General features: G+C 41.7%; 1 protein-coding gene and 1 long non-coding RNA gene across 7 annotated transcripts in view; one reads left to right on the top strand and one right to left on the bottom strand.

Annotated features, from left to right (window-relative positions):
• Positions 1–12,420, top strand: part of AHCYL2 (adenosylhomocysteinase like 2) — a 149,702-nt gene that overhangs the window by 79,139 nt on the left and 58,143 nt on the right. For 2 of the 6 annotated variants that reach the window (XM_045855559.1, XM_045855556.1), the window contains exons 1-2: positions 10,212–10,386; positions 10,547–10,628. The exons of 2 other annotated variants lie outside the window; for them this stretch is intronic. In XM_045855559.1, coding sequence (XP_045711515.1) covers positions 10,572–10,628 — 57 coding nt within the window. In that variant the 5' untranslated portion in view covers positions 10,212–10,386; positions 10,547–10,571. Of the gene's footprint in view, positions 1–10,211; positions 10,629–12,420 lie in introns of those variants that run through there. 2 more of the 6 variants (XM_045855558.1, XM_045855555.1) reach the window with 1 other exon arrangement.
• Positions 1–12,420, bottom strand: part of LOC123829670 — a 37,881-nt gene that overhangs the window by 18,173 nt on the left and 7,288 nt on the right. The gene's annotated exons all lie outside the window — the stretch shown is intronic.

The raw sequence follows: 12,420 nt of genomic DNA, 5'->3' as shown, positions 1-12,420 counted from the left end.
ACAGGTTGCCTAGGGCTAATCACAGGCAGCATCTGACGTAGGACTGCACCAGAGTCTGCACCAGAGTCTTTACGGATCTACCTAATGCATAGAAACAACCACAAAGAGGCAGCCAAAATGGGGAGACAAAGAAACAGGCCCCAAATGAAAGAACAAGAGAATTCTCCAAAAGAAGAACTAAATGAAATGGAGGTAAGAAGTTTATCAGATATAGAGTTCAAGGTAATGATTGTAAGGATGCTCAGTGGCATGAAAACATAGGACATAGAACCCATAAAAAAGGGCCAATCAGAAATGAAGACTACAATATCTTAAATGAAGAACACACTGGAAGGAATAAATAATAGGTTAGATGAAGCAGAGGATCGAATCAGCAATTTGGAAGATAAGGTAGTAAAAACATCTAATTGAAGCATCAAAACGAAAAAAAGAATTTAAAAAATGAGGATAGTATAAGGGACTTTGGGACAGTATGAAGCATAACAACATTCATAGGGGTACGAGAAGGAGAAGAAAGAGCAAGAAATCGGAAACCTATTTGAAGAAATAATGACAGAAAACCCCTAACCTGGTGAAGGAGAAAGAACACAAGTCCAGGAAGCACAGAGAGTCTCAGACAAGATGGACCCAAAGAGACCCACACCAAGACACATTGTAATTAAAATGGCAAAGGTTAAAGACAAGAAGAGAATCTTAAAAGCCACAAGACAGGCAATTTGGTACCTGTACCTACAAGGAAGCTATCATAAAACTGTCAGCTGATTTCCCAATGGAAACATTTCAGGCCAAAAGAGAGTGTCATGAAATACTCAAAGTGATGAAAAGCAAGGACCTACAACCAAGGCTGCTTTTCCCAGTAAGGCTATCATTTAAAATTGAAGGAGGGCCCTGACAGGTGTGGCTCAGTGAGTTCGGCATCTTCCTGCAAACCAAAAGATCACCGATTCAATTCTTAGTCAGGGTACATGCCTAGGTTGCAGCCCAGGTCCCCTGTTGGGAGTGTGCCAGAGGCATTGATGTTTATATCGAGCATTGATGTTTCTCTCCCTCCCTTACTCTCTCTCTAAAGATAAATAAATATTTTTTTTTAAAAATCGAAGGAAAACTAAAGACCTTCCCAGACAAGAAAAAACTAAAGGAGTTTGTTACCGCCAAACCAATATTACAACAAGTGCCAAAGGGCTTGCCTGAACAAGACAGAGGAGGAGGAGCATAGTTAAAGAAAATGGCAATAAATACATATCATTCAATAATCACTGTAAATGTAAGTGGCTTAAATGCTCCAATCAAAAGACATAGGGTAGCTAAATGGATAAAACAGGAGGGAGATAGGAAAAGACAGTGTAGATAAGGTTGTAGGCTTTGGTGTCAAGTTGAAAAACATTTTTCCATTTAATGGTTTTTGTTTTCTCTGTGAAAAAAGGAGCACAAGCAGTGTCCTGAGTGTAAGAGATAGATGTGCATTTGAGAAGAGTAGAGAATATTTGACAGCAGATATGGAGATGAGGAGAAATGACTGAGCAGGGGAACATGGCAGAATCACTAGGCCGTATTGACCTTGCTGCGTGCCTGGGTGGTTTTTGACCTTTCTTCGTGCCTGGGTGGTTTTCGGCAGCAGAGCAGCTGAAGTATAGGCATAACTATTTGGTAGTGGTAGTCTTGCCTGTCTGAATACGGCCTTTTAAAAATCTTCATTGTGTAAGACCTCTTACAACCAGGGGTAGACTCCTGTTACTACTACAGCATCAGCACACCTTTAAGATGATTGCATTCTCTTCCACGGTCTTTGTCACTGCTAAACTTGGAGGAAGATTTTGTCGAGACCATCTTTACCTTGTAACTTTATGGACCACAGAAGGTATTTACAGCATCTGTAGGCAAGAATTAGCTCATAACCTTTAAAAGTCAGAGCAAATTTGTCTTGAAATCATTTGGATCAAGTGATCAGCAGCACAGCTGATCCCCAGTTATTCTTAGATTTTGTATTTGCAAATTTGCCTACTCACTGAAATTTATTTGCAATCCTACCATTAATACTTGTGGTTGTTTCTGCATTTTAGTGGGCACTCATGGACATGTGCACAGTGGCAGAAATTTGACTCACCCGCCACGTATATTCCCTGCTGAGGTCAAACCAGGCAATGCTCTGCCTTCCCGTGTAAGCTCTCAGACTCTCCTCCAAGTGTTCTTTTCATGGTCTACTTAGCGCCATGGTTTTTGCCTTTTTGTGCTTTTTCTTAGGGGTTTCATTGTTTAAAATGTAGCTCAAATGTAGAGCTGAAGTGATGCCCAGTTTTCCTAAGCACAAAAATGACTGTGATAAGCTTTATAGAGACAATACGTGGGTTAGATAAGCTTCATTCAGCCAAGAGTTATTTGGTAAAATGTATAAAGATGAACAACACCCAGCACTGGCAAGGATATAAAGTAACTGGAACACTGATATTCCGCCAGTAGGAATATAAATTAGTGCAAGTACTTCGGAAATTTGCTTGATGGACCTAACTGAACATATGCATACCCTATCACCCAGCAAGTCCACTCCTTGATATACCCAACAGAAATGTTTCATTTTCATATGAGCACAACATATGCAAGAATGTTCATAGCGATAATATTTTTCACGGCCCCCAAACTACAAACAACTTTCAACAGGGGACTGTGTTCAATAGATTATGAATATCCATGCAATGGGATGCTTTCCAGCAGTAAAAATAAGTGAGCTGCTAAGTGCAGCTTATTGTTCTTAGCGCAACTTGAATAACTTAGAAACATACTGAGCTGGAAAAATGCAGGCACTCGAGTGCGTCTCTTGTGACATTTATGTCAGGTTCAAAACAGACAGAACTGGCCAGCCCAGGTAATAATGGTGAGGGGAGGCCCTAGGGTGCTGGTAACGTTTCATTTCCTCATCTCGGTAAGCAGTCACATAGGTGTGCTCTCGAAATTTTGTCAAATTTTAACTTTTTTCTATTTACTTATTTTTATTGTATTTTTTCCACCATTTATAGCCCCATACCCTCTTCCATCTCCACCCACCCTCAAATTATAACTTTTTGATTGGTGTACTTTTTTGTAGATAAGTTATGCTTCGATAAAAAGTTTATTTTTTTTAAAAAAAAAAAGAAGCCCTGGCTGGTGTGGCTCAGTGGATTGAGTGCCGGCCTACAAACCAAAGGGTCAGTGGTTCAATTCCCTGTCAGGGCACATGCCTGGGTTGTGGGCAGGACCCCAGTTGGGGGTGCTTGAGAGGCAACCACACATTGATATTTCCCTCTTTCTCCCTCCCTTCATCTCTCTCTAAAAATAAATAAATAAAACCTTTTAAAAATAATTAAAGAATATAGTGAGAAGTCCACATTCTACATTTATTTGATAGCTTTATGCTTCATTATTTTACCCTGTACTGTCCCGTCCTCCCCTGCCCAACCCCTACTCTGTGATAAAATTGAGGGCCCTGAATGTATATTCCTTCTCACTCTTATTCTGGTTATTTTCAAGTTCAAGAGGAGGTTTCCAAGTTTAAGCTTGACTTCTCTTTGAGGACAGTTTTAGCTATAGGTACTAACTGTGTAACAAACTGAACCCTGACCTAAGTAGAGTTCTATTTAGCTGTGTCAGGAAAATTGAGGGTTTAAGTCCACACTCCACTCCCAGCCCAGATTCTAAGGGACTGAACAGGGAGTGGAGAAGGTGGTGCCTGCTCTAGTGTACTGTGTCTCTATATTGCTTAATTGATTACCTGAGGAGCAGAGATTGGATGAGTGAGTGGCAAGGACATACATGTAGCTGTACTAGGCATATTTTTGTTAATAGTGATGTTTCTATTTATGGTTTTGTTAGTTCTTATTCATATCTAAGTCCCTTTTCCTTCCTTTACCCTTCAGATGATTGTCCTGTATTTTATTTATTTTGGGCTTTACTCTGAGCTAGCTGTTCTTTAAGTCGTTTTCCCCTCCACTCATATTCATTGGTTATTTACTATGTATGAGGCACTTGAACAAGACACATAATCTCTGCCCTCAAACAGTTTGAAGTTCTAGTGTGGAAACAGAAATGATCAATTATATTGTCAAAACTGATATGTGTTACGATAGAGACGAGTCTGGGGGATTTCTCAGCAACTCACAAAATTAATACTTAACCTAGACCAGGAGGTAGAAACGTGCACTTAAGGAAATTACAGAAGGGGTAAATTTTGAAAGCGTGTGTGTGTGTGTGTGTGTGTGTGTGTGTCTGTCTGTCTGTCTGGGTGTATGTTTCAGAGGATGTGGGGGAATTCTGAGAGCAGAGGCTTAGGAGATACGCAGAGGCTAAGTCATGAGGAAGGGTCATGCTAAGGAGTTCGGATTTCATTTGGCAGATGGTGGGGAGCTATTCAGGCACGTGAGCGGGGAAGTGATGTGATCAGGATTGAAAATGAGTGTGCTGGTGATAATCACATAAAAATAAGTTAATTTAATGAACTGAAGTAGGCTTTTCCAGGGATGGAACAATCTGGGGCCTTGTCAAAGGGTAGTCCCAGCAGTGTTGGCATCATCCTGAGAGCTCTTAAAACTGTAAATCTTTGGACCTATTCCAGACTTAGTGAAATCAAAACCAGCATTTTAACAAGATCTCCAAATAATTTGTAGGCACGTTCAAGTCTAAGAAGCACTGATTTAGATGGATATGATGATGGTTAGGCTTTAGACAGCTGGTAAGAAGAAGAAAGGACAGGTTGCAAGAGATAGTACGGAGTACACGTTCTTCTGTTTGGAAGAGCCTTCTCAGCCCTCCTCCTCACAAGTACACACCCAGTCCCCTCTACTCCTCCTTTACCTTTCAACTTAAATGGAGCTTCTCTGATGCCACACTCGCAGGACACACGATGTCCTTGTAGTCCCGTAGCACCTGCACTTGCCTTATCATTTTTCATCTTTTCTTGCCATTACTTACTCAGTTGCCTGTATTCCCCCCTATACTCTAAGCTCTCTGAGGTCAGGGGCTCTCTTACTTTGCTGCCTGGCACATGATAGACACCCAGGCAGTACTTCTGGTTTGATGGAATGAATTCGCCATGTATAAGAAGAGAAGGTGGATTTGGGTGTGTTGGGGGATATACCTGTTATGTTTATTAATAGTAACAGTGAGTAGCACTGGCCTGTTCCAGACACTGTTCCAAGTGCATTATATGTATTAATTTATTTGATCCTCTCAGCAGTCCTATAGGGGTAGATACTCTTCTTTTTTTTTTTTTTTAAGTTTTTGTTAATGAAGTTAGGTATTATTTACATTATTAAAATACATTCAAATTTTTGCTTTTTATTTTTATTAAATTTTTTTTCAATTAGAGTTTACATTCAATATTACTTTGTATTAGTTTTAGGTGTACAGCATAGTGGTTAGACAGTCATGTACTTTACACAGTGTTCCCCCTGAAGGGGTAGATATTCTTTATTTTTAATTAAATCTTTTTTATTGTTATTCTGTTATAGTTGTCCCAATTCTTCCCCCTTTGCCCTCCTCCACCCATCCTACCTGCCCCCCCGCCCCCGCAGATATTCTTAATATCCTCTTTACAGTTGAGAAAACTGAAGCAACAAGGAGGGTCAGTGATTCGCCCGAAGTTACGCAGTAGGTGGTGAGTCAAGATTTCACACTGGGCGGTCTGGTGCTGCTCTGCCATGTCTGGTTTCGGACAAAACAGCTTCCTGGCACTATGCTAAGTGCTTTCCATGTATTTGTACGTACTATTTAATCTTTATAGCGTCAAAGTGAGGAAGGTATTGTTATCTTGTTTTATAGATGAGATCACAAAGGCTTAAAAACTTACATAGCTTACCCAAAGATACAGAGCTAGTAAGTGACGGAGCACTTAAAACCCAAGCCTTGAAACCCAAGGCTATCCAACTCTAAAGCCTGTGGTCTTTACCAGTAATGACGATGCCCCCGTGTGGAGTCTGAAATACCTGTGGGATATGAGACCTAAGACCACTGAGGAACCGGCAGGTAGGATGCCTCACATTTAGGTGGGGGGTAGGGGGACGCCTTACTTCCAGTCACTCTGGTAGCATTGGTTTTCAAGTCTGAAGGGGCAAGGGAGAGTTGAGGCCTAGCAGTTGCACCCAGCCTCATAATTGGGCAGGTGGAACTTTGAACTCAGATGGTTAGGAACCTTAGCCTCTACAATAAGCCGTCACTTAGATGACTACGGAGTAGTTATTGCGTTTTCTTACGGCTTCTGAGAAACGAGATAGATTAGAAATACTGAATGTCAGCACTGGAAGGAACCAGTGCTGACCTTCCGCAGTCCACTGGTACCCATTTCCCCTCGTTTATAGTAAGCACATTGCAGAAGAGAGTAATTAGGTGACTTGCCAAAGTCTAGTAAAACCATTATCAACAAGCCAGAAATAGAGGATGGGGTCACATTCTTATGTTCTTTGCCCTGTGCCTTATGACTCTCTAGGTTGAAGATTTATCACTTCTTGTTTAAAACTATTCTGCCATTATTCTTACTTCTTTACCAGTGCCTGGTTCTTTTTGACTTTGACCCCTGGAAATATTAACTTCTTGCCCTTTTGCCCTTTGGCTCCAAGCATATGCCCTCTCTGACAAGTCTGGCTTGTCTTCATTAATGATGAAGCTGCTATCAGATTACCCCCGATAGGAACATAACCGGCATGCGGAACTTTAAATTGTTCTTCTTGGAGTTAAAATGTGATTCTTTTAAGCTGTACACACATTGGTCAAATTTTGTAAAGGAGAAGACTGGGTGCAGTTTGTATAACTTTTTTGAAGTTGCAATCTCCTCTCCTAGGTGCTAAGGGTGATTAGGTTAGATAATCAGGGACAGCGGTGTCACTCCCGTCCTTGTACCTTCTGAGGTACAAGGCACTTACTCCCATACCTTAGGCCTGCCCCAGCCCCATTCAGCTAATAGACCTTTAGTTCTATGATAACTGCAGTTTTTGTTTTTATTTCAGAGAGGTAAAGATTGCACAGCATGACGGCAAAGAGCTACCATTTTATTTTGTTACAGAAGGGTGTAGTGAGGCTGCAGTTTCAGATGAAGTCTATTTTAGTTATAACCTACACACACACACACACACACACACACACAAAATATGTTACAACTGAAATGACATTTGGTTTAGCTTGCCAAAGTGATGTATTTTTAAAAATTTTTTAAATTGATGATTGATAGATAGATAGATAGATAGATAGATAGAAACAATGATTTGTTGTTCCACTTATTTATGCATCCATTGGTTGCCTCTCCTATGGAACCTGATCGGGAATCAAACCCACAACCTTGGTTTATCAGAATGACGCTCTTACCAACTGAGCCACCCAGCCAGGGCCTCAAAGTGATATATTTTACACGTGTTTATTCTTTTATTCACAATCCTGGTTTCCTTAAAGTCAGTTTTGTCCATGTTTTGTCCATGTTTTAACACTACCGTGAGCATAGTCATATTCCAGTTATTTAATAAATGATTATGTAGAAAACATTAATAGGAGCACCAATAATGTAGTAATTTGCTATCCTTGAAATATTTTAAGGGTTGGGTTTCACTCTGGCAGTCTTTTGCCCTCAATTTGTTTCTAAAAGCTTCCATATGATGCAGGTCATAATGGATAATAATTGATGCAGATCAAGCAATGGAAAGTGGGTTATATATTCCTACAGAGATAATATTGTAATTAAGGATTAAAATGCTAGGAAAGACTCATCACAAATAAGTTATAGCTATGGTCAATAATACAACTATATATAACCTGGACATGTAAAATAATGTTTCAAATTCTATAAAATGCACATAAATATATCAGACACATTGATTAATATATTATATAATCAATAATAATATATTATGCAACTTATCCCCAGAACACTATAAGGTATACATACAACGTAAAAATTTGACAAGCCCTTGCTATATGCCAGGCACGGTGGGCAAATCAAAGCTAGCTCAGCCCCGAAGATCCTGGAGTCTAACCAGGGACGACACGTGTACACAGTGAAAATAATATGAGGAGGTGTGAAGATAGTGACGTGACCAAAGAATAATATTAGAGGAAAGGGAGATTCCTTTTTAGGTTAGATTCCATGGCAGAAGTATCATTTGAGCCAAACCTTGAGGAATTTGAGTAAGTAAAGCTGATGGAAGAAAAGGCAGAATGAATGCATTTCAGGTTGAGGAAGTAGCCTGAGCAAAGGGTACTGAGGTGGGAAGGGACAACGTAATGATGACATAAGTAAGAGCTCCCGTTTATTAGGTACTTGGTGTGTGCACACTTTCGGAGTCCTTGCTTCAGTCCTGCCCGTGAGACTGCTGTGATTATTCCCACTGTACAGATTAGAAGACCGGAGGGATGGAGAGGTTAAGTGGCAAAGCCGGGTTTCCAACCCAGGTCTGTTTCACTCCAAAACTAGTGCCCTTTGCTGCCATGCTCTGCAGTCTCCACATTCAGGAAATAGCAGATAATACAGCTAACCTGCAGGTAGAGTCTATATAGGGATGTGCAGTGGAAGATCCTCCTGGAAAGGTTTTATAAAGGGTTTTTAGGAGGCAGTGAAAATGGACAGGTAGGGATAGAAGAGAGGGTTGGTGGAGGAGGGCTCAGAAATAATTGGCAATTGCTTGTTCTGGGGACAGGGGTGAAGTCAAAGATGACTGAGGTTTTGTACCTGGTTGACAGGGGACAGAGGCAGAAAAGTGAGGAAAAAAAGTTTGGAGGATGAAGGAAAGTAAAGATGGAGCAATCATTTTGGTTTTCGATAAACACAGATGAAAGATACCATGGGAAATTTAGGCAGCAGATGTAACTTCTCATTGTATTAAGTTTGAATTAAAGGGAGACCAGAGGACAATAACTGGAGGTTGTTTAGAGCCAGGGCTTTTTATCAAAATTGACACCCTGACTTCAGAGGGGCCTTCTCGCTCCTGCATTTCACCAACTTTCTGTATCTTATCACTCAAGTTGCTCCTTCACTCCTTAGCACCTCTATGACCACAACTTCTTTTACATCCACTGCTGCTGTTCCTTATTCTTATTGCATTTAATCCCCACCTGCCCTGTGATCTCTAATCCTTCAACACCTCTGCATACACCTGGCCCACAGTCCCCTTCTGTTTTCACTTGCCTTTCTTTCTAGTCTGTACCTCCGGGTCAGCCATCTGAATTCTGCCCTCTCTGGCATCTTACACTACCTCCTCCCCTAGACATTACCTTCCTCTCCTCTCCTCTCCTCTCCACATCCAAAGGACTGTCTTCTTAGCCAGTGAAGGCCCTAGTGTGCAATGAATCTGTAATTCTAACTATAATATTATGACTGTCAGCTCTAGAGAAATGATCCTCTGCAGTGGGAACTGACACTATTCAAGAGTCCTTGATTCTTGAAGAGGACCAAAGCGGGCATACATATCTTGTTGGGCTTCTTTTGTGCCTGAAATCTATGGCACTTTTACTGGAATGAATAAGAAAGTAAAATAGGTTAGGTCACTTTTTTTCTAGTTTTGTCTTCTTTCCAAACATCCGAAATATGCAGAGCAGAGAACTGGTATGGCATAAAAAGGAAATTGCTCCTGAGGTCCCTTCAGGCTCTAGTGTATACAGCTACTGTGTTGGCATCCTGTTTCCTCCTGAAACCTGACCCGTGAGTAAAAACCGGCATTGGATGGGGACTCTGAGGCAGCACTCCTCCTGACCCCAAACCCTGGCTGCCTCTACACCTACACCGTGCTAGCTCTGACTAGCCCTAGGGAAGCAGCTAATTCACAATTGGCTCCCATGCTGTTGTTGGAGCGGAAAGCCTTAGACCTTCATGTACATAGCACGGAGAGCCAGCAGAGGGAGTTGTAGTCCTAACACTTTCTTAAAGAGCCTCTAATAAGCTCAGATTTTGCGAGAGATCTTCCCTGGCTCCATTCGACTCTCCCGAATGTCCTGTGCAGTAAGAATTTAACCCGAGATATGCCTGAGTTTGGTGCCAAACCCCTGGTGTGAGCAGACGGGGAGCTTCTGCATAGCTGTTTAAACTTGAGAGCCATAAGGAACTTTTATTTTAAGGAAACGCCTATTTACCGTACTGATCAAGCAACTCTTGAGAAATGGGAGTGCCTTCTTGACCTCGATCCTTATTGATTTTGGTATCAGCACCTGCAATGACGTGTACAGAGGATCTGGAGAAAATTAACAAGCGCCTTACAGTCTCTGGGAAAGGGAGGAAGCCTGACTGTTGCCGCAGAAAGTCCCCACTGGGGAGCTGGGGGTAGAGTGGGTAGCATTACACAGTGAGTGCCCCGTAGGAAGTTCAGTGCCTGGGTGCAGAACCTCGCATCAGCTCTGACTTTGAATCAGAAACAGAAGCTTTGAAGCTAACCACTAAGGGACTAGGTAGGCAGTTAGAGAATGATCTTGATTTGAATAGGAAGTCTGTGAAAGGGGATACAGCTTCTGCTAGACACTGTGAGCTTCTGAATCACTAGGTTAGGTTCTGCTTTGGGGAGCTCAGAAAGCCCCGGCATTTCCAAACCAGCTTTCCCTTTTGCTTCAGGACATACATTCCCCAAGCCTGCACTATGGAGAAGTGGGACGGTAATGAGGGCACCTCAGCTTTTCACATGCCCGAGTGGATGGTGAGTTCTTTCGTCACTTTGCTTTTCCTTCTGTTTCTTGATAATGAGGCCAACAGCTCTGACAGGTGACAGGGATCATCTATGAGAAATTCCTGCCAAGACCTGTGGTTGGGGAAAAAGTTATTACTCTAATTTCTGATTATTTTCTATGTCTAGGGTCGCCCCTGTTTCTTAATTACAAGTGGGGGAAACTGGGGAAGGTCTGAGAGCTGCCTGGTCAGAGTCAGCTTCTTGCCTGGCTGTGCTGGGCTGGAGCCCCTACTGCTGCTGGTGGGCTGCATGGGTTGTGTTACCCTGTGGTTTGCTTTGCATTTGATTTATAAGCTGATACTTTGTTTGTTTCTCATGTGGATAGAAAAAAAAAAAGAATGCAGGCATACCTCACTTTACTGTGTTTCACAGATGTTGCATATTTTTTAAGATTTTATTTATTTATTTTTAGAGAATGGTAGGGAAGGAGAAAGAGATGGAGAGAAACATCAGCGTGTGTTTGCTTCTTGCATGCTCCCCAATGGGGGACCTGGCCTGCAACCCAGGCATGTGCCCTGACTGGGAATCAAACCAGTGACGTTTTGGTTCACAGGCCAGCACTCAATCCACTGAGCCACACCAGCCAGGGCAGATGTTGCATTTTTTACCAACTGAAGGCAAGAACCCTGCACCAGCAAAAAGAGCAGGACTTGCCTTATTTCAATTCTTGCTTCACTGCAGTGGTCTCGACCAGCGATTTTCAAACATTTTCATCTCATGACACACATAAAGTAATTACTAGAATTCTGTAGCACATCAAAAATACATATTTTTACCAATCTGACAAAAAATAGGTGTAATTTTGATTCATTCACACCAGATGGCTATTGTTGTGTTGGCTGTTGTCATTTAAAAAAATATATATTTTTTTATTTATTTACTTCTTAGAGGAGAAGGGAGGAAGAAAGGGAGGGAAAGAGTGTGTGAGATATAGATCAATTGGTTGCCTCTCCCATGCCCCCAGCTGGGGAGTCTGGTCTGCAACCCAGGCATGTGCCGTGACTAGAAATCAAACCTGCGACCTTTTGGTTTGCAGGCTGGCACTCAGTCCACTGAGCCACACCAGCCAGAGCTGTTGTCATTTTTAAAAATTTGACAGTCTAAGGGAAAAGAGGTCAGTGCCTCTGACTAAATAATCAGATATTATGTTTAAAAATTCTTACAGGCCCTGGCTGGGTAGCTTAGTTGGTTAGAGCATCGTCCCAATATGCCAATGTTGTGGGTTCGATCCGTGGTCAGGGAACATAGAAGAATCAGGATGCACAAATAAATGGAACAACAAATCGATGTTTCTCTCTCTCTCTCTCTCTCTCTTCCTTTCTCCCTAAAAATCAATAAATAAAAAATTAAAGAAAAATTCTTACAGCATACCTTTTGAAAATCGCTGCCTTAGGTAGAACCCACAATATCTTTGAAGTGTGCCTGTAGTGGGGGGTGGGGGTAGACCCGGAACTCCCAGAAGTGGTGTGCTCTCAAGTCTCTGAAAAGATTTGAGACATTTTTCCCCCACCTGCCTGTGTTTTTCCCTCTCCAGTCAAAACATTTCCCCAAATATTCTTTATGTGTGTATGTCTAAAAGGTAGCAACTACAGCTCCTTTAGTAGCATTCTTCAAAACATCATATTTGCCTGATAAAGGTTTTTAATATAATGGTAAGAAGGACTTATTTGTTGCTAAGAACTACCACCTAAAACCTAATGTTTTACATCCAGTGTCACCTTTGATTTTAAAAAGAACAACCAGCCCTGGCTGGGTGGCTCCG

This window comes from Phyllostomus hastatus, unplaced genomic scaffold (assembly GCF_019186645.2).
Source record: "Phyllostomus hastatus isolate PE091 unplaced genomic scaffold, TTU_PhHast_1.1 phas_scaffold_114, whole genome shotgun sequence".
NCBI classification, from domain to species: Eukaryota; Metazoa; Chordata; class Mammalia; order Chiroptera; family Phyllostomidae; genus Phyllostomus; species Phyllostomus hastatus.
This window is presented reverse-complemented; position numbering and strand designations above follow the sequence as displayed.